Source organism: Platalea leucorodia (assembly GCF_965183815.1).
Source record: "Platalea leucorodia genome assembly, chromosome: 11".
Classification (NCBI taxonomy): domain Eukaryota; kingdom Metazoa; phylum Chordata; class Aves; order Pelecaniformes; family Threskiornithidae; genus Platalea; species Platalea leucorodia.
In genome coordinates, this window is record NC_138833.1 from 15,314,416 (window position 1) to 15,337,945 (window position 23,530).

General features: G+C 39.3%; 1 protein-coding gene across 6 annotated transcripts in view; it reads right to left on the reverse strand.

Moving 5' to 3' along the window:
• RAPGEF6 (Rap guanine nucleotide exchange factor 6) overlaps positions 1 to 23,530 on the reverse strand; it is a 138,316-nt gene that overhangs the window by 43,337 nt on the left and 71,449 nt on the right. For all 6 annotated transcript variants that reach the window (XM_082324318.1, XM_082324322.1, XM_082324317.1 and 3 more), the window contains exons 8-14: positions 11,626 to 11,757; positions 4,544 to 4,727; positions 3,591 to 3,727; positions 2,461 to 2,619; positions 1,755 to 1,907; positions 1,066 to 1,230; positions 48 to 155 (exon numbers count right to left, since the gene is read on the reverse strand). In XM_082324318.1, the coding sequence (XP_082180444.1) occupies positions 48 to 155; positions 1,066 to 1,230; positions 1,755 to 1,907; positions 2,461 to 2,619; positions 3,591 to 3,727; positions 4,544 to 4,727; positions 11,626 to 11,757 (1,038 nt within the window). The remainder of the gene's footprint in view (positions 1 to 47; positions 156 to 1,065; positions 1,231 to 1,754; positions 1,908 to 2,460; positions 2,620 to 3,590; positions 3,728 to 4,543; positions 4,728 to 11,625; positions 11,758 to 23,530) is intronic.

Below are 23,530 nucleotides of genomic sequence, written 5' to 3' on the forward strand. Positions count from 1 at the left end.
AGCATATAACATTAGAAAGTATGACAGTTATTCTTTTTTGTTCCTACCGTATCTTCCAAGTTCTTTTCAAATTCTTCCAGAAATCGAGTCATAGCAGGATCTCCTTCAAAGTCATTAAAATGATTGTTCACCCACAGTAAGACCACTCTGGTAACCTGTGAAAAAAATAAAATCAGTCTGAAATCTATTTTATCCATCCATGTTATAAAAAAAGGTTAATCTATAGCAGTTTCTCTTCTAAAAATAAACAATTTCCTTTTTTATTTGCTGAGACATTTTCTTTTACTTTCCTTTTCTTAAAAAAACAGAAGTTGCCAGAATGAACAGCATGGAAAAAGGTAAGAAGAGAAGCAGTAACCACAGCAAAAGACCCCAGACAATTTCCTACGCAAAAAAAATTCAGCATTTTGATAGTCTGTTGGGTTTCCTTCAGCTCAAAGCTAGAACACATAAAACCGCTGGCTAAGAATTTTACTGCCATAATTTTCAACAAATTGGACATGGATACAAGTTCCAGACTATGAACATTTTTCATGTGTATGTGCATACAGTTACATAGAGCTGAACTTCGTTCTATTTATGGAAGCATTTTTATCAACTGCACCTGTTTTGAGCAGAGCTTATTTTAAGTACAGAGTTTGTAATAAGCTGCTCATACAAAATGTGCTCAATACACTGAAAAGCCCTACAGTAGAAAATTGTGGAAGACAAGCACAATGCTGTTGTGAAAAGAAAGATGGTATGTCCAAGAGATCACGAACACAATTTCCCTACATCTCCGGTGAAAAGGGATTTCAGAGACTGGCATTTACATCTTCAAATTAAACAGAAAACAGTATTTATCATTCTGCAGAAGAGAAGCAGCGCCATACCTAATTTAGGACAGTATGCTATACACATACAACACACTGGAGAATCCTTTCTTGATACCAGTGAAAAATACTTAGCTTTAAAATAGTTCATAAAAAATATCTGGAACATAATCCTAGTTTATCAGCAATACAAAAAGGAATCAATTTGGAGACATTTTCACCATCAATACTAGCCTCTTAGACTCAAACCAACCTTATCCCTGAGGCTGTCCACTGTGAACCATTCCAAGAGTTTATTTCCAACTTCCAGGGGGCTTGTTAGAAACGTTCTGTACGTTAAAAGGAAATCTTCGATGTAGGTTGGATCCACAATAGAATGCTCTTCTATTAAGTGCATGATGAGTCGCTCGGGTGTTGCCTTAAAAATTAAATGCAAAAAATAACTGATATCTCTCGTCACTACCTCTCTCTAGAGAGTATCTTAACATAAAACCATGTGAACAGTACACTCCCTTTTCAAGTTTCAGTTATGGCAAACTCAGGGTAAAACACACTAACGTGTTTAAATCAAATCTTCATGCTTCTCTCAGCCCAAATGCTTTGCATAGGTAATACTTGGCTAACACAATTAGTAACTTCCTTGAATTTTATTTTTAGTAAACAGTTTAAGTTCCTCTTCCAGATTACAAAAAACAGGTCAATACATAAAGGTGCACAAAGGATGCTCCCAATACAAAACTCAGTATATGTGCTGAAGAGGCCTAACTTTATTAAAAGGTAGATGGAAGTAAATTTGTAAAATAATATAAATTCCTTCCAATCATTTTTTTGAGCCGAGACAGACAAAACTGAGTATGTGTTCTAGAATCAAACCAAAATTGTATTTATTTACTAATAAATAAAGATTTGATAGATTAATGGAAAGCATAGAAAGAAATTCACCTTGATAACTATGTGTCCTTTTCTGGTTCCACTGCGATCTAGCTCCCTGTGCTCCTTTACCATAACAATTTCTCCTTCTTCCTCCACTTTATGAGTGTTTTTTTCCACATGGTTCAGAATCCTCCAGTAGTCTTGCTGGGCTATACACACAAACTGCCCCCAAACAACACAGGTTTGTTAATAAATATCCAAAACATGACTGTATTCCCATATCTCTGCACTGCTTCAACACAATCACGATAGCATAGCATTTGATACCAACCCCACTCTGTTCTGCCCAGCTACATGAGAGAGAAAGTTAGAAATAGAAGACAAATGGAACTGGTCACCTTCTTACATCTCCAAAAGGTTGTCTGAATGCGCTAAACATAGAGGACAAAGCCTATAAGAAGTGGAAATGGGTATTTCCTATTTATCTGTTCTTGCTGCACGTCAATCACATACACAGCATGACTGGGGGGGACTAAGCTTACATTGCAGCACAAAGCAGACGTTCCTGTTTCTCACACAACAGCAGCATGAAATAAATCCCAGCTACTAAAGAGTGTACAACTAACTCAACATCAGCAGAGCCCTTCACTCAGAAAATACCAACCTCCTTTTTTCTGCTCCTGCAATAAAGATCATGCCTTAAGATGAAAGCAGTCTGTTTTCTTTTATTAGATAATTAAAAATACAAATTAGTTGTACCGGATTGTAATCTTACCTGACAATCATCTACTTTGGTTCTGACCACCCCATTCATGTACTGTTTGTCCAGAGAGGGAGTAATCCCAAAACTATTTCCCATACAGAGACTCTCACTCTTCCCATCGGGGTAGCTGATTTCCACCGTGCCATTTAAAATAACATACCAAGAATCAAGCTAGAGGAAGTAAAAAACAAATTTAAAAAGTGAAGCTAATTCAACAACTTCTTTAAGCTGTTCCAATGCTCTTATCTCAAAGGCTTAGTCTTGCGTCTCCAGTTTGTTGTCACAACAGTTTTGCAACATTTAATTCACCAAAAATGTGCACTGTAAGGCAAGCAATAAAGATGACTGAAACAAGAATGCTTTTCAGCATTCTTCATTCATTTCAGAACTAGTTCAGTAGGGATGAATGCTGATGAATAGATTGCTTTTTTAATCGGTGGGCTAATTGCTACGATATATTTATACTGTTTAGTGAGAATGAACACTCTTCCCCTGGGTACTCATTTGGTTACTACCAGAGATGAGAATCTACCTAGTCTTCCTGGAAGGGTGACCTCCTATGGCCATTCCAGATGTCTTCATCCAAGGACAGAGAGAGATTTCAAAATAGTGATGCAGAGCACCTATGTTGGGAGCCTGACCACTAATTTGAACATCTGTCTCCTCCCACTGAATATGTATGGGAACTGCTCTTAATTTAGACATTTATGTTATAATGCCTACATTGTTGGGCAAGGATACCTCTCCATGTTAGTATTTAAAAAAAAAAAAGAAATTATAAGACGAGAATTATTTTACCAATGGAAATGATGCATTCTTCTATGCCACAAAATCTTTGAAATAAACTCCTCCAGATGTTAGCACTTACCTGATAACAACATACTGGATGTTGGTTTATGTCTATACTTGGCCACACTGAAGTCTTGAACAAGATAGTAACACCCAGGCAGAGTCTCCCACCAAAGGGATGGGCTAAGGTTTGGGGATTTTGGACATGGGTCACGGTGAAAGAAGAATTCTCTAACTTTCAGGTGCGGGAGAGGTGCGGAGATGGGAAACGGATTTTCCAGCCCTTCGCCTCCAGATGCCCTTGCTAACTTACTGCCTATAGCACTCAAATTGTGTTGCAAGCAGTAACTTACTTCTTGGCCGTCTTCAAGTATGATGGCTCCTGCTTGCTCTACTACTTCAAATATCATCACTGAGCAAAGTTCTCTTCTCACAGACATAGTCATGTTTGCAAAGGCAGGGAGTTGATGCATAAATTCCAATAATTGCTCTGTTAGACAAAGGAAACATAGGTATGATGACTGCAAGGCCCAGGGGTTCCTTAGATACCTTATCCTCCACAATTCATGGAAAAATTGCTCAGTGGTGTTACAATCCCCATTAGTGCCTGTGGCTAAATGAGCCCAGTATGCATTTTGTCATCAACAAACAGAACTCGGCTCTACAGTCTGATCATGTTCTGATTGACTCTTACGGCAGCAATCTGGCTAGAGTGTAAAAGCACTTCAGCTTCAAACATTTAGAAAAATTAAAAATACCCTTACAGTACAGTAATTATAAGCTTGATAGGAGCATGAAATGACTTTCCAGTGTTTAGAGAAGTAATCTGAAGTATATAGCATAACACAAATTTTACTATTAAACTAATGACAATTTCTAGTTAAACACTGCAGTAAATTATTTTACTCTTTAAATGTTTTCCAGTTACAATTACGTAAGTCTACACCGCAGTAATAGTATATTCTCATTGACATTTAATAACTAATTCAACAGTTTCAGGCAGCCAAAATTACCTTGCTTCCTATCCCTCCCTTATGTCAACATATACAGTGACTGTAATACTTAACACTTTAAGCATCTCAAAGACTGTTTTTTAAAATACTTAGTTTCTCAGAACAAATACTCTCTCAGATAGTAAGAGGAGAAATCATTCAATTAACTAGAGCAAAGTGATCTCTGGAAGGCACCATTTCATAATTATGAGGATATACATTTAACATTAACTCATTAAACAGTTTTCAGATATGCGTCTCTTACAGATGTTACATGATATAGTTTTACATAGACATTTTTTTTTTCTCCTCACCAATATCATCATCAGTTTTATCTGCAGGCTCTTTCTCAAGGCACTCTCGTACAACGTCTCGCCCTAGAAGTGGATCTGAAGTTCTGTCAATATCTTCATCCTCCTCCTCTTCTTCATCTTCAGAGTCTACAGGTGCTTCTGGAAGACCTGTTAAATCAACGTCTCCCATCTCACTCTCTGTAGCCTACAAAGAAAACATCCATCAGACAAAGAGTTCAATGTCTTCAGTTTAATGATTTATGGTCTTATCTTAGGTAGCTAATACAACAAAAGAAATTCCATGGCCAACAAGTCAAACTAGAAATTGTAATAGCTCCCTTTCTGAACACTGAAAAAAACACATTATGCTGAAATCTACAGTTACAGGATGGTACAAATATATACCACTGGCATAAAGCAACACCATGCTACAGGAATTATGATCACAAGTTCTGAAAACAAAATTAACATACCGGGACATTTGTTCTCTGTCTTTACTTATAGCCCTCTCCACCCCCAATGAACTACAGGCAGTATAAACCCATCAATACCAACCACATGACACAGGAAAAAACAAAGCAGATTGAGTGGCTAAAATGAAAGAGATTTGATCTAATTTTTAATTTTAGTATTACAACAAGGATTTTAATCCTGGCACAGAGCAAGTATGTCGGGGGGGGGGGGGGGGGGGAGGGCGGGGAGGATAAGGATGACTATTCTTTCTTCTACTGGCTGATTCTCTTTTTATAGCATTTACTCCTTCTTGTGAACTCAGGTAAACAACATGTTTTTTCACAAGTCGAGAGTCTGTATTATTAATGAAATAATATAATTCAATAACACCATTGGTTACCCAATGCCTGTAGACACATTTCTACTGGCATCAATAGATGGCAATATAGACATCACACTGAGCAGACACATGAAGCAACGGTGAAAGAGAATGCAATGCTAGCAACAGAAAGCAGAATCACATAGGAATCATTTGCAATAATTTCTTATGTAAAGTTTAAATGATGTAATTGCATGAAAATAAATTTCCAAACAGATGGAAGGCAAAAAAAAAATGTCATTTCAAATTTTCAATTTCCACAGAGTAGTTGCTCAATTACTTTTTTTTTTTTAGCTTAAGCCAGCATGCAAATCATTTTTCTGTTCAAATTCAAAAATTTGAACAAGATGTATCACTGAAAGGTATAAGGCAACTATATACAGACTTGCAGAAAACTGAGTTTATTTTTTTAAAATGAACACATTTACAATATTCACTTTCACTTTAAAAGAAATCCTTGGTATTTTACAAAAACACTGGTCACAAAGTAATGCATCAAATACTCTGCACGTTCACAAAACATCCAAAATAAAGGATGGGGTCCTGTCCAACCTGGCTTTGAACACTTCCAGTGATGCGGCAGTCACAACTTCTCTGGGCAACCTGTTCCAGTGCCTCAGCACCCTCATCATAAAAAATTTCCTCCTTATATCCAAGCTAAATCTACCCTTTTTCAGTTTAAAACCATTGCCCCTTGTCCTGTTACTACAGGCCCTTGTAAAAAAGTCTTTCTTATAAGCCCCCTTAAAGTACTGAAAGGCTGCAGTAAAGTCTCCCCAGAGTCTTATTCCCTTTCCTCCAGTCACTGGGGACTTCACCTGACTGCCATGACTTTTCAAGAAAGATGGAGAGTGCCTTAGTAACTACATCAGCCAACTCCCTCAGGAGCCTGGGATACATCTCCTTGGGTTCCATGGCCTTGTGTATGTTCAGGTTCCTCAGGCGGTCTCAAACCTGATCTTCTCTTACCATGGGAAGGACTTCGTTCCCCCAGTCCCCACATCGAGGTTCAGGGACTTGAGAGATGCAGGAAGAGTGACTACCAGTGAAAACTGAGGAAAAAAAAAAAATTGTTGAATCTCTCAGCCTTCTCCATCTCACTAGTTCTCCTGTCTTATTTATGGGCGGGCAGGAAGTACCTTTTCTTTAATCTTCTTCTTCTGACCAATGTACCTTTAGAAGCCCTTCTTGTTATTCTTCACATCCTTTGCCAAATCCAGCTCCAATTGTGCCTTACATTGCCTGATCCCAACCCCACACGTCCAGGCAGTGTCCCTATATTCCTCGCAGGGTACGTGTCCCTGGTTCCACTGTGTGCATTTCCTTCTTGCACTTTTGTTTGATCCTTACTCAGCCATGCCGGTCTCCTGCCTTCCTTGCTTCATAAAAAACAACACCCATTTTAAGTGATTTAATCACAGCAGACTGCACTGCCTCCATCTTCCTACACGCTCCATGTTGATCGGCTAATGCAAGCCCCAGCACTTTGACAGAGGAGCAGCATTTCCTTCCTTCACTAGACAGAAAAATACTGGGTTTTAGATATAACCTTGGACCTTTGAGCTTGTCCTCATTTTAATAATTAGCCAGCAAACCTAATAAATAAGGCTTAAATGATTTAACATAAATATTTCTTTCAGAGGAGGGTAACAATATATATAGGGTTAAATCTGTTTTACATTACATCACTTTACTGGCTTATGTAGCTCACATTAACAGTTTTGGAATTAAGCCCAAGTGCAAATTGTGCTTGGAGAGTCTCAGCAGCACATGAGCAGTACAGCGTTTTATTCAAGGACTTTTCTAGCATTTCTTCATCTTAATAGCCACAATGTATATCAACTTTCCCAGGCAGAGTGTAAAACAGACTACAGTACTAATTCCCACTTTGATAACCTCAAGCTAAGATAACAAAACTGAGGCTATAGGCTCTACAGAAAAGTGATTTTTTAAAATTTGCATTGTATATCCTACACAGGACAATAAACAAAACTTCTCTTTTCTTGATAAGTAAGTTATAATTTGATCAATCTACGAAATAAGATATGGTCCTCAAGCTGTGTTTCAAAGATTATGTGCAGATGGCTGACAAAACGTTGGCAGGTCAGGCAGTGCTGGAAGGAACAGGAAGGATTTTGCTCATAAAGCTGTCTGCACAAGTAGCTGCTCTTCCCAAACATGATGCCCCAGCTGTTTCCATTATCAAATATCAAAAACATTTATGAACTACTAATTTACAAAATGAAACCAGAAGCTGCAATACTCAAATCTTACACAAATATGGATTTTTCAGGATTGGGTCTATAGGGCAAGAATATCTATTGAGAAGGCAGCAGGAACAGACTCAAATGGTGTGTGTCACGTAGATCATCCAGAAAGTTAACACCAGTTTACTGTCAAGATATTTGCTTGCTATTTTAAAATCATACTATTATTACTCTATATATAGCACTGCAAATTTTGCGAATTAACACATCTCAGCTACGTTTGCCAAACGTTGATTATGGAGACGTCCTGTACACTGGCCTACGCTTTGGAAGCCAAAGACCTAAGAACCAGCCCTTGCAAAGTTTTGGTGGTAATGATATGTAGTTCACTACAATGTGTATCAGAAGCATACACTGACAGAAAAAAAGTATTAAATATGCCTCATGTAAACGATTTCCTGTGTGGGAATAACTCCATATGATAATGTATTTTAGTACTCATGACTCCTGATGTAACCTGCTATTAAGAGCGAGGGGGTTTTTTCCCCCTCCTCTCAGGTCAATTCTGTCAGGGGAAAAATGTCCAAGTCTTTTTTTCAGAATTGGTAGAAAACCCCTCAGTAAGGCCCACTCCCTGATGCATATTTTATAGATAATCCATTTTAATATTAAAACCTTAAACACAAGTGGGATTATTGCTGGGCAATAACGTTGCTGCCCACAAATAATAAATACTGCCAGAGTGATAACTGAAAGATTTTTAAAATGGAAAAAGAGAGAAAGAAAACTTTAAGCATACCACTGATAGAACTAAAGAGATAAGAGAAAATAGACACAAATTTTCTGGTCGTTAAGAGAACAGCATTGCAAGCTATTGATACAGGCAACTAATTCCTTATAGCACAGGTGAGGCCCTACCCACCTACATCCAGAGGTATGATCTGGATTACCTATGTTACCACGGCTGGCCGCCTTAAAGCCTGTCCTGTGAAAGGGCAAAGAAAGATGTTTTCACTCTGTAATACCTGTTGAATTAATTTTCCCTGAGGATACCTATTACAGGTCAAAGCAGCTGTTTGCAGAAGTTATAATCCCTCATTTCAACTTCTGTATGCATAACCACACAGCTTCCCCTACATCTGTCTAAACACCATAACTCTGAAACTAAGCATGCTGTCAGAAATGGGTTGAATGAAAAAATAAAAAATAATAATAATAAAAACCCCCCCACACTTCAAGCAAATTAAAGAAGTTGCTTTAAAAATGGCAGGGAATAACTTCTTTTTTTTCTCCATTTTAGAAACAAAGTCTACAGTCCAACAGAACAACAGCTGCTTTGCAGTATTCCAAGCAAGTTGGACTTTGCAACACATAAAGACTGAAAGCTCCAACAGGGAGCAGTAACAGTACAGGAGAAAAGTATCTTCGTACATTTATTTTCATAAGCTTCTGCAATTAACTGAGGGTTTAATACAATATGCTCAGGGCAGTGCTTACAGGCAGGACTCCTTTTCTGCTGATCTCACCTTAAGCTTTGTGTTCATCGTTTCCTGTGTAACATCCTGGCCTGAGAAGCAGCTGGAACAAGTGAAACCTCATTTCAACACCATCCATGAATATAGTGTACACAGATGAACGGAAACCCTTTCCAAACCTTAATAAAAACTGTTTCATTCTTTGGTTCTACTATTCTAATCGTATCTTCCTATTCTGGAATTACATTTGCACTACTTACTGTAAAAATTAATGTTAAGATACCATTAATTCAAAAGGTCATTTCAAGCCTACATTAATCAAAATTATTCAAAAATGCTCTTCCTCTGCTGACATTAATGATACTCCTAGAGAGTTTGGCATGTAATAGCTATGAAGCTGACTGCAAACGCAAAGCATCAAATACTTTATGAAAAGCTGTATTTTAATGTACCAAAAATGCTTTCAGCTCCTGAGCCAATACATTATACTCAAAATGTAGGTTTATTGCGTATCAAAATGATTCTCTGCCTTCATAATATCATGGGGGAATACTGGAGGAAACACTTTTTCTCTCTGATTTCAAAATCTCTCTATATTGATGCATCACCGCAATATAATGCTATGTTAAATACTGTGCCATGACATTATTACACAGTATCTATCCATGCACTTATAGCTGGGTGACAAACAGTAAGAGACTTCTCCAAAACTGTTATAGCTGCTGTGATAAAGACCATAACATACCCACCATCTTTTGACAGGTTACTATTCGCACATTATGCATACAAGAACAAGACACGAAAAGTTCACTAAAAAAATTAGAAGGGAAAAAGAACCAGTGGGTTGTTGGGGGGTTTTTTCCCCCCTCATGACATCCCTGTTGCACATCTTCTCTTCACCCACAGTTTATCAAATGCTTAATTCTCCAATGCTATCTTTCAGGATTAATGACACCGTAGCTATGATCGTATATTGCTGTATTATTATCTTTGAAGATCTCACGTAAGTCTAACAGTGGTAACCTGCCTCAGACATCACCCTGGCTGGCCAGAAATTCTCAGCAAAATTTACAGATGTCCATGTTCTCTGCAGGATGCAAAAACAGATGGGCTAATGTCACTGAACAGAAGATTCCTACCTGAAAGGTCCTCACTCCTCAAAATTAATAGAAAATCTGCAGTGATTTTCACATTAATAAATTCATAATTCCTTAGGGTACAAAAATATATTTCACCTCTGTTTGTTTGATGCAGTGCACATAAATATGCCTCTCCATTATTTCTTTTATTTATACAATTCCTACTTGTTTAGCAGTTATGCTCTTTTGGCATTTTCTGAAGAGTGGACAAAAGACATTTCAAATGCAATTAACCACACATGACAGAGTATTCACTCATTACTAGAATGATATTTTCATAATCAATAATATATTTTAAGTGCTTTTCACTCAGAGCAACCTCTCCAAACTACTCAGGTAGACAGGCAGGCAGACGATGGTCAGGAAAACTGTCCATCAGCATCCTAATATATGAGACGTTAAGGTACAATACATAGACTAGTTCTGGTGACTCTGACTACTTCAATCAATTCTGGTGACTCAGAAAACATAATTGAAAAAAAAAAAATAACCAACAAAAACAAACCACCAAGATAAATAACAACAACTTCCAGCGCACTCTCTCAGAAATCAGAGAATCCATAGAGCATTTTGAAAAGACTCTCAGGGATGCAAGCTACTCCTGACCTAGCTGGCAGCAAGCACATCTAAAGAAGTAGTAAGGTAATAGATTAAATAAGACAAAAATGCATAGAGACACTTAACGCTCTAAAAGGATTTTTGTTTTTAATGCCTTAGAGTTACCTAGCCATACTTTGCTGTAAATAGATATATCGCTAATCTGTTTCCAGTATAGAAACAGTAACCGGACAGTACCCAAGGAAAGGGAGCAGGTGTCTAAAACCACGTTACACCTACATTGTGCTCAACGGTTGCTATATACTCAGTACTGTAGTCAGATTTCAACCTGAAAGTGGAAAAGCTGTGAAATTACTGATCAAGACAAATGCAAGATGCGCACCCTCATCAACCAGAACAAAAAATCCCATGAAACTAGCTCTGCAATTTGACACAAGACAGGTAACTTAGTAAGTATATTATCTGTAAACAACTGAAAGCTATCTCTGGATTTCAGACAACTCTTTTTCTCAGCAAGCAACACTAGAATTTTCACACTTGATTAGTGCAGAGTGCATTTATTACCATGCTTTTGTTTGCAGAACAGAACATCTGTTATTAACAATAAATACAAATAATCAAGGAAGGTATTTGAAACACAAGAATGATTTCATTAAATTTGTTCCATTGCAGAAAGAAGGAAAATGATCCTATAAATCATCAAATGTGACTTGCCACAACACACTTGTAGGTATATAAAGATGTGAAAAGCAACAAAAAGAGCTTTACAAGAAGTTTGTTTCACTTCTGTGTGGCTGTGGAGGTGGTGAGTCTTGGATAAAGGGCCACTCGTTTTGTTTATGGAACATTTAACATCAAGGAAGGAAAAAAGAAGAAACAAACACAATTTTACCTGATAAATATCAGATAGGCTGCTGCTCCCAGAATCACTGGCAATGCTACATCCCGACTGGCTTGAAGGGACGTGAGTCACCTGAGGATGAGGATTGTCGGTAAGATGCATCTTGGTAAGATCAGCTGGAAGCTGTAAATAAAATGGATTTGGGGAAAGACAGAAAAAAGAAAGGAAAACAAGATGTATAAGTCTGATTTAAGAACACAAGTTATTCATGAAACTTTTGTTACACATTTGAATATCCACCTGCAACTGACGTACATTTTGAGAAAAAGCTAATTTGGACTAAGCTTGCCCAATCACATTCAGATTTTATACGGCTGATAGAAAACGATGCACCTTTCTATAAAAGAAAGGTCTAGCCTCTTTATAGCTAACTGATACACACCAAGAGGATTAAGAGCACATAAGATGACAAATAGATGATGCTGGCCAAAGAGCCCAGTGTCTTAAACATTAGCTTACGCTGCAATCCAATATGAAGCAGGAGTCCTGTTCATAAATTCAATTCATGTCTTAGTTCAAGAATAACCTTTAGAAAACATCAATACAGACCAACAAGTAATGTAATCTAAACAACGGGTTTGGTCCATAAAATGCTTTGAATTTTCTTTAAGAAAATGAGTACACAGAAAGAATATTACACGTTCTTGGTACCTGTATGTACAATAGTACTTTATACATCGATCTGGAAACAAACACAGGTATATAGATATATAAATTTTAGTGCATGACTGAAAGACCACAAACATGTTCTTTCTATTGAAAAAAGTAAGTCAGTAGTAGGCTTTTGAAGAATCAAAGCCACATAGAATACTATAAAATAACCAGTCCTTTAATTCAGCTGCGCATTTATTTTCCATCACATATATTTCTAATATTTTTTAAATTTACACTCAACTATATGGAAAGAGCATTGTATTACAGAATCAGGTTCTATGATAAAATGATAAAGTGTATATACTTTTACCATTTATAAATGATAAAATTATATACTATTCCTTTAAAAAAATGTTCTGATACAGAAAAAAAAAACCGAAACTACTCTGACAGCATCAAATATCATGATCAAAATGAAACAGTTTCTTCTGTAAAAAAACCCAAAATTCCAGAGTTCTATCAGCCACTAGATATTCAGTCCTACGAATTAAAAGACAGTATTGTACAAATGTTATTGATCCAATATCAACTTTACAAATACTGACTAAACTTATGGGAAATGGAAACCAGATCTTCATTTGGAATCACATTTTTATGTCCATTTTTGAAGGACACACAAGAGAAGCACTTTACCAAATACTTGTTCACATATTTTCTGAAACAGTAAGCGGCACTGTAGGTCTCTCCAAACCTTCCCCACCCCCAGAAAACAGAAAGTTGAGAGCCTCTCTGAAACACGTAACATAATTTTGATTATCAAAATTGTTATGAGGAATATGGGGGATGTTGTGTCATCTGTAATTCCCAATCACATTCTCACTGGCAATCACTCCTCAAACCCGACCATCCTATGGGCTCTAAAAACCAGCACAGATCCTTACTTGCAAAATAACTCTGGGAAATGAAAGACTACAAAACTATTTTTCAGTATCCTAATATTTGCATTATTCTACTTTTGTTTATATTTTACTTACAAAAAGAAAGTATAAAATATCCAACCTGTAAATTAATATCTATGTTCACATGTATTTGGAAAAGGAGAAAGTTTGCTAAACTCTCACTAATTCCCATAAAAAAAACCTCCAAGCATTAGGTATAAAATAGTGAACTGGATCCAAATACAAAGGAAACACAACACTTTGAAGCCTATGTTTAGCCACCAAAAAGTTTTACAGGCTGAAAAATCTATTTTCAGGATTTGAGAATGGCAAAAAGGTCAAACCACTCAGCTGACAAAATTCAATCCAGCGGCCAAAAGGTACGCTCGCTATCTGTCAGCACATGCGGTAAGAGCTGACGTACACCGAGATGTGACCTCTTAAGCATCGACAACAACAAAGTATGAAAGTGAAGCAGGGAAGTTGAGATTTAATTCTGGTCTGGAGCACTAGCTGGTTACTTTTAAAATCCAAATGAATACTTCTACACTACGCTTTTTTGTGCCATGTACAGAAAAGCACTATCTATCCTCTAACGGACACGAGGCAGAAAGTGTTACATTAGCTTCCTTAAAGCCTGCGGCAATTTGGACATTAGTTAAGCCACCGATACTTCAACGATGTTGACCACGGTGCTGATGGAGGTTGTTTTCTGGCTTTCCCCATCTGCTGCCTCCGCTACAGCGTTCAGCGGCAGCGAGCAGCAGCCGGGGTGGCCGGAGCAGCGTGTGCCGCAGGGTGACACTGCTCCTCTGCTCCCTGGAGTTTCACACGTCAGCCGGCTCCTCTGCAAACACACCGCAGTGCTATCGTCCACGGAAAAAGATAAAGGCACATACGAGCAAGGTCAGTGCATCGTTTGCCAGGGAGGATGACATCCAGCAGCAACCTAGTACTTGCAGGCAAATTACTAGGCAGGGCTGCGGGCAGTCACTGATACCCTGGAGGTCAGTGTAACTGAAAAATCCAGGAGTTTTAGTTAATTACGGAACAAATCAACTCACACAGATTCATTACCCCTAGCTTAACAAGACCACAGATTTGCTGCAAACTCCTCAGCCTGTCCCCATCTTTATAACCTCCCTATTCCAACAACCAGCTCCGAGTTCAGCTTCAATCAGATTTCTTTCCATCCATGAGCAAGTCCCACGCTGACTGTGATAATACAGACACAAGGAAATCTAATTTAAGCTCCCTGCTATCCAGATTCATAATGATTTTCAAACTTTCAAAATGGCTCCAGGAAAAAAATGAGCAGGACCAAGCGGCAGAACCGATTCTGCAGGATTGCCCAGGAGAACAAGGCAGATGCCTGCTCTCAACCAAAACAGGTGCTATTGAAGCCCATTCTGGCTCAAAGACAGCGACACACACACAGATACACACTGCCACATACAGTTTTTCTTCCCTAATTTAGTCTAAATTTTGAGATTCTTGTGATGAAGGCCGTTCTGTATACCCAGGTTGAGAAGTACTGCTGGAACAAGACACGGTTCTCAAAATAAAGAAGTTGTGTATGTACTCTGCATCCCACTTTCACAAATACTCATTGAAGACCAACTTAAAACACCACTAGCCTTCCCGAAGGAGTATTTCTCATCAACTCATTAATCACTTACAACTTACAACTGATCTTCATTCCCCCTGCCAAGCACTCCCATTCACTTCCATCACCTATACAGCACATGGGCATGTACGATGCTCCTCCTGGACTCCGCAATATGTTCTTGTAAAAGACATTTAATGTAGGTTAGATGCAAGGAAACACTACAATATCTCTTTAAATTTGAGAGAGAGATAAGGTTTATTTGAGACAAGTGACCTTTAAAGTGCTGCTTGCCACTCTACTCCATCTCCCAAAATAAATCACAGCTTCTGTCTTTGGTATGTCATTTTTATTACCCAAACTGATTGTTCTTTCTTTCAGAGCTCACTAAGCAGCAATACACGGATAGGGTGTTTCTGTAACAACATGACAGCGGACACGGGAAGGACTTGCTGGATGTCGTCGTGAAGTTGCTGAAAGTGCTATAACATTGCCTTAACTATCGGTGAATAACGTTCCTTTATTATTTGACTATGATTTTTTTGTGAGAGAAACTTTGAAACTTGTTACAAACACATCAATATCTTGAAAAATTATGTGTTAGGGAAAGAAATTCAAAATATCAACGTTCACCTATGTCCACGTTAGAGGCTTTCAGGCACAAACATATATACCTGCATTACCTTCTGAGTAGTTGCGTGCCCCAGCAGCCACATATAGGAAAACCCTGAAGATCTGTGAAATTCCAAGAAACACTCAGTACAGAAATAGACCACTTACTTGCCACTTTAAACCATAACAATTACATTTTTTCACAAGAAGGGATAATCTGGAATTCAAATACAAGTGCGTCCGACACGCTGGCACAGCCAGTCCCTACATCGGTGCCAGCACATCCTTGTGACTGACCTTTCCCAACAAAGAGATATTTAGCACAACCCCCCCCCCGCTGAAACGCCATACTGCGGCTCAGAGCTGTATGTGAAAGGAAGTTAAGAAAATAGAAGTTATGGTCTGCACAGCCACCTACAGCTCTGCCCTCCCACAGAGTCAGGAAAATACAGTCGGTGATTACACCAAAAAAACCTGAACCAACAAGGGAATTTTTAAAGAGATATTGCAAATTGCAATAGGAAAAAAGGGGAAAAAAAAAAAAAAATTAAGTCCTTCAGATGATTGTCCTAATGGTAGTCTGCCTTGCCACACAAACCCAGAAGCGACAGCAGCCTGGACTGCTTTTTGTTAAACATATGTGAGACTTCTGAAGGTGGTACACAGGGTCCACCCCGTCCCGCTTGCTGGGACGCAGCGAAGGCCAGCTCACGAGGTGGCAACGCTGGGGAGAAGGCAGGGGAGGGCAGAGGACGAGAGCGTAAAAGCCAGTTCTGACTAACAGTTAATAAAAATGACATACACAAAATACTAAACTCTACCCACAGCAACCTTGACAACACCCACGAGGTGAAGACTCCACAAGGCCCACCAGGAGCTTGGCTTTTGCTACTGAATTCACGGGTGCAGCCATGCAGCACTGAAGCAAGGGGCAGCACCACTCCTGCTGCTAAACCAGAGAAACCCCCAGAACACAACTAAACCAGAGAAACCCCCAAAACCTCTACAAGCCCTAAACATGTTCTTTCTCCCATTACACAATACAATGCAGAAACTCCCACATTAGAAAAAAAACGAAACAAAACACAAAGAGCAGTATACATAAGTGCTTTTTGTCCTATCCAGACAGAAAGAACGCTCAAGTCTTGCACATGTTGTAGAAGACACATTTCATCGAGAGACTGATTTATAGGTTTGAACGGAGAGGCAGAGCCAGAGCGGCAGAGCTGGGAGCAGCACTGCTGCTCTGAGCGGCTGGACGAAGCAGAGGCACATAAAAATGCAGTAACGGGATGCTGTAAAAGCAACGAAGCGTGGGAGAGAAGAGTCTCTGCTCTTATTTGTCCTTGGGCATCCTTGGAAAAAAGGATGGTCCTTGGGCAGGGTGTGGACAAACCAGTGGATGTCAGGGGTAATGGATGAAACCCAGAGAAGTTGTGTGGGGGAGACAAAGAATCAGAATGGGGAAGGAGGAACCAGAAGGGGACACAGACCCTACAGCATCCACCACTGCCCAAAGGCGTCCTCGGGGAAACTGTTCAATGGTGCTCCGCATCACACCAGGGGACACGTATGGGGCCATGCAGACCCTTGATCTGAACCAGTGTAGGCTTTCTTTGGTTAGCTAAAATTATCAGCTAACAATGGCCAAAGATCACAGAACCACTGAAGACTTGGTGAGAAGCAAGTAATACAGCAAAAAAAGCTGTAAATGTCAGTCATAAGCAATTCATACCCTAACAGCCAGTGAATTTTTCAAATAAAGAAAAACAATACAGCTAGTATTCCAAAAATTATTGATTTCCTAATTAACCATTCCAAACACGCAATGCATCTCAATAAATTATTTTATTTATTGCAAACAGTTTGAATGAGAAAAGAATGAAGGAACAGCATGCAGTAAGCTGACAGCAGTAACTCAGGATTACACCTGAAAGCTGAAGGTTTGGTGGGCTGGACCACTACCCGGAGCCCAACTCTATCTTTCCATTTTTCAACAAGGTATACTTGCAAAGAGCATTTGATGTGATTATTTTTTTTAAAAACAGGCAATCAGGACAACTTGGTCTAATACAGAATTACCAACTTTCTAAAACTAGTTTGATAACAAGGGCAGAGATATTCGGAGCAATGACATGATGATTTCTCCTAGAGACTGCTGAGGTTTCTGGCAGTTCCCTAGCAAGAACTATATGAAATTTAAGAAAGACAACGCAAGGTCCTGCACCTGGGATGGCATAACCAAACCAGGCTGGGGTCCGTGTGACTGAGGAGCAGCCTTGCCAAAAGGGACCTGGGCGTCCTGGTGGACAATAAACTGACTCTGAGTCAGTGTGCTGCTGCAGCAATGAAGGCAAATCACATCTTGGGCTGCAGCCACAGGGGCATTACTTGTGGAGAGAGAGAGACAGAGAGGATCATCCCATTCTACTCAGCGCTTACCAGGCTACACCTGGAGTACTGTGTCCAGTTCTGGTCCCTACAAATCAAAAACGAGGTAGACAGAGTGAAGAGGGTCCAAAGGAGGGCCACGAAGATGGTCAAAAGGCTGCAGAACCTCCCCCTTGAAGAAAGACTGAAGGAGTTAGGTCTCTTCTCCCTGGAGATGAAAAGGTTCAGGAGGACCTCATCACAGTATTCCAGTACTTAAAGGGCAGCTACAAAGAAGATGGAGGCTCTTTCTTCACAAGGAGCCACATGGAGAAGACAAAGGGCAATGGGTACAAGCTTCACCAGGAGAGGTTTCATCTCGATATAAGAATTTTTGTTACTGTGAGAACAATCAATCACTGGAACAACCTCCCCAGGGACAAATAGAGTCCCCATTACTGGAAGTTTCAAGATGTGATTGGACAGGGTGCTAGATAATCTCATCTAAGCTCCCCTTCCAAAAAGGATCACGTTGGTGCCAACGCTGACAACGAACACTGCTGCACAGTTACCAAAACCTCATGGGTTATTCAGCATTTTCTGCATCTGATGAGCATCGGAAGTGAACCAACCAGCTGACCTCCAGCTCATTTCCTCTTGGATAACAGGAGGGTGACATTCTTCAGTTATATTACTTCACTACACTTTCATCACCAAAACCACTCGAAATTTACAATGGGGCAGTACTTTCCCTCCATAGCCACAAAACACTTTGCAACAATTATGACTACACTGAACTTTTACACATAATTTTAAAGCTATCCAGTGCAGTGGACTGAACTGCATTTCATTCCATCTCATTTGAAAGTATCTAATTTTCAAGACATCCAGTTTGAGATGTCCGATAACCAAAGACGCAGGCAAGACAATAAAAACTGCCATGCTACTGGGACACGTCTGAAATGAGATTTCCCGATTAACACTCAATTTTCTAAATTAATTTAGCTTTGCAGTGGTATTTCTATCTATACCTATGGCAACACATGCTATACAAGAAGTGATTTGCCAACTTTCTCCAAGTCTTATGTCTGTAATTGAAATTAATTGGAGTAAAAATGCTGATACATGGTATATTTCACACACTAACAGACCATTTCTACAGTCTCAAGTAGAGTACGTCTGCAATGACATTTACTTCCTACGTAAACACCATTTACTGTCAGCAGTGAAGTCACACAGAATACTTGCCAATTAAATTAAAAGCTAATTTTGGTATAACAGATTTTTAGGATTGCACATGCCCTGTAAAACAGAGCAAATTACGTGATCTTTGACGAGATGACCACCAATCAACTCTTTTGAGAAGCACATTAAAAAATGATTGTTAGCCTGAGGACAACTTTCCTTTATGTGCTCCCCAGGAAGGTTTTGCTAAAAATTAAGGCTATAGAAAAGTCATTGCAGAGTTTAGATAGAGAGAAAGGCAAGCACTGAAGTCGTAAGTGAAGTTATGTCGTAGGAGGACTAAACTGAGTCTTTCATCTTTCTATTCCCCATTCTCTCCAGGGAAAGGAATCGGAAGAACCTCTTTCAGCACAGGGACCATGCTCTTCATGCTGTATTTCCTATGTGACTTACGTTTGGATTTGCTGGCATCTTTCCCCTATGGAAAAGCAACATCTGTGCCTCTGTGCCACAAGTTTTGAAAATAAATATCAGTGCTTCCTGGTACGGTTTGGATATCCAAAAAACACACCCTGAAAAGGCGCAGGCAACACGAATTTGCAAAATAGTCTTGACAGGTGGACACAAGACCTATGAATTATCTTTTTCTACCTGTCAAAGAAGCTTCACCACCGTGTTTCAACCTGCGGTAAATGGCATGTTTATTAAATACATTCAGAAACATCCTGCAATGAGGGCGCAGACCAAAGGACTCATCATCGGAAACCAAATTACTAAAGGAAGCACAGTCTGTATAATTCTCCCGGTGTACAGTGTCCATTACAAATTCAAATTAATGGAAAGAAAATGGGCAATAAGGAAGCAAAAGTTTTGCCTCATTCTTTATTTGATACTCCTTGATAGCAAAGTTTTTCCATCAGTTTTCCTAGGTCCCCGTATGAATGTTTACAACCAATCGATCTAGTCTGGACACAGTAGAAGCATCAGCCTCCAAGGGAACAGTCTGTCCTTTTATAGGCTGTGTAAGCAAACTTTCTGTCCTTGGTTTTACAGATTGTCAGTAACCTTATACCTTATTTGCTTTTCTGAAGTTCCCTGAAATGTTGCCAGCAAGAGTAATATTCCGAAACAACACGGGGTTTATTTCCATGAAACACCTGAGGACAGGCACGGCACAGCCCCGCAGTGTCGGTGCACACATACGTCTGCTGTGTCACCGTAAAAACCACCATGCACTGATAACACCAACCCAACCATCTCACCGCTAAAACCAGCTCTCAAACTCCAAGCCTAACAATCCCAATTTTAAGGCACATATATTTATTATTTTGTTTATGCCTTGAGGTTTTCCATTAAGAGGTTTTCACTGTTTTAAGCTGGCACCCATTAACACACCCTTGGAGCGTTAAGTGTGACTACACTTGGTAACCTCTGAGCTTTAGGGAACACTCCCACACAGCCTCCATCACACCCCAGTGGTTTAAGGGTAGCAATTTTCCTTTCTCAGCTGATACAGAAAGCTTAGACTGTTACGAACAGCCAATTAAAAAAATAAAAAAAAAAACAAACCACCAAACCAAAACCAAACATGTTTGCCTTCAGTTTTAAGAAATGAAATAAAAAAAAAAAAATACCAATCTAAAAAGACTGGTTGATCAAACAGCTGAATGGGACCACAGTCCGGTGAACCCTCTGCCAGCTGCCACCTCTCCTTTTCGGTCACTACATCCTTCCATTCCCTTCATATGCCTTTTTCTCTTTGATGCTCTTGATTCAAAATCCTTCATACAGTTAATATTAGAATGAAATAGTTCTGCCCAAATTTCTTCCTTTTAATTCCCATTTGCACTTCCAGTCTTTGGATCTCCCCATTTTTTGGCATCCCTGCTGGGAGCTTTCTTCTTTACTTTGCAATCCTGCATATGCCTTTGATACCTTCATGATTGCCTATAAACCAAACCCCTACCACAGCAGAGGAAAGCTTTGTCTGAGGAGCCAGAGGGCGGGATGGGTTTCCTACATGGCTCATTCAAGAACACCTTAACTCCAGAGGCTGGCAAGCGCTCCAATGCATTACACCATTAGCAGTCCCGGCCTTCTGGTGCACGTCCCAGGCAGCACGCCCGACCTGCGCGGGAAAGCGTCTGCTCCACTTCCAGGCACCTTTCCTTCCTCTGGCATTACAGTTGTTGCAATCCATATCCGATTATTTTAAATACCCTACTCAAAAACTCTACAATGTTAAAAAGGCTCTATGTAGAAAAAAAAATCCCTCCAAATTGCCATTTAACTTTCCTTGATCTGTATGAACTGTCAAGAAGCAGCTGACCAAGTCTGCTCGGCACAACAGCACTGCTTTGGATTTCTGTTTAGCACCAATACTTCAGTAGTTTCTCTGCCAGAGCCCTTGCTAGCTTAATAGTCAGTGCTCCTTCACTTTGCCTCCAACGCGAGCAAACTCTGCATTCTAGCATCTTATTTGCCAGTTGTTTTGATGGTCTCACTATGCACCCGCGGTTCCATCATCATTTTGTTCATTTTCACAAGACAACTAATTTCTTTAATTAGTTCTCTTTTTTCTTTCTACAACCTACTGAAACAAGAGCAGCAATGCCTACTCCCGCTGACATGCAGTCAGGCTCTCACCAAGCAAACCTTTCTGTATCCCACTTTTTGCTCTCATCCATCCCATTCATTCCACCTTGGGGGGGGCGGGGAAAAACCTCTGACTTTTTTCCTTGGCATCAGTAAATTATTTTAATCACCTCATATATCCTGACAGTAAAATAATGAGAAACCACCAAAACCAACTGGAGTTCTCTGAAGTTATTTTGCAGAATTTTCATTAGCCTTTTTCCCAAGGATTTATATAAATTAACTCTGGTTTATGTTCACCTTTTACATATGAGCTACAATTCTGCTCCAGTTTGAAAATGCTTAAAATACACTTAGAGCTGTGTTAATGGGAGAGGAGAAAGTTGCTCCTCTGAGATACACAAAGAGGCCACTTAGGTATCCACAGAGAGGGTAAGATGAGCCCAGCCGAATTACCTATGCTGACATCAGTCCTCAACCAACTTAATGCAAACAAAAACATTTCTTCCTTAAAAGACCACCAGTGGCACAAAAGAAGATTTCTTCAGATTTTTAAAAGCAGCAATGATGTCTTTTTGTTGTTGTTGTTTTTAAAGCCAACTGATGGATCTAATATTTTCCCAAGGGATTTAGATAAAATCCTGTAACATCCAATAACATCATGCAAAGAAAAATGGTGCCTATCCAACCATATAAACTTCAGACCATTTTCCTTTTTAAAAACACACAAAAGATGGGCTTGCTGACAATATTTATTTCAAAACTTGTTTCAATTCATCAGCTACAGTACATACTTATTCCAGTTATTATTAGTACTAGACATGAGTCTCAAAGAAATAAGGTCTAAGTTGATACCATTCACAACAGCCCTGCAGTGCCCTGAAAACTATCCTTGTAGCATTCCTAAAATAACCCCAGGCTTACCAAAAAAAAAAAAAAAAAAAAAAAAAACCCAACAAAACCAAACCCCAACCAACCAACAAAAAAACATCTAAAAGAATTAAAAATCCCTAGAGGCTGTTCTGTGCCTCTGGCAGCCAAGAGCTTCTTGGTCTTCATGGCTCCTACAGTGTGTAGAAAATAAAATCCTCTGAAGTATTACGTTTCCTTAGTTACAACAAGGTGACACGAGGACAGAATTTCAAACTAAATTCTGGTGTTGCCTTAAACCACACATGTAATACAATTTTAATTTGGTTTTCATATGTCTAAATTATAGATTACTGCTATGCCTTAACTCATGATAATGCTAAGCATCTGACACGCAAATATCTCTGCTTTGGAAAAGAAGTGCGGACTTCAGCTGTGAAAATTCACCTGTGAAAAAATGTACTGGTATTGATCAGAGCTCCATAATACTGGGAATATCCAACACAAACATAAGTTGCCTTTTTTGTTTGTTTGTTTTTTGGTTTTTGTTTGTTTGTTTGTTTTGTTTTTTACCGCCATCAATTAATACAGATCAACTCTTCTCTGGTCTATTCACAGTGTAACATTCTTAAAATGTCAAGAATTGTGTTTTGTTATTATGAAAATGTAACAGGAATGTTCAAAAAGACTTATTTTCAGTGCCAGAGTTCAAATTTTACTGTTTGTTCTCGCCTCTGAAAACCAATACATTACAAGACTAAAAAGAGCCTTGTCTAAATAATTACAGTAGAAAACAAACTGTGACAGCAGCTAGTGATGCTATGAGTTCTGTAAGGAGCTGAAGTTTCACAAGTCATTAAAACTCCAGCAGCCACGCAGGCGATAGCAGCCTGACGTTTCGGGAGCTCTCATCCTGAGACAATACTGCAGGGCACATGGAATTCCAAATCTACATCAGGTTTCATCTCAGCTGAATAATTTATAAACTCTTATACACACTGATTGGTAAAATACCATGGTGATGATGGTCCCTCTTCACACATCCTCAGGCTGCTACAACCTCACTTCACCGTAATGACATGCAAGTGACAGTCGGCTCCGGGGACGCACCTCGCAGGCCTACGAG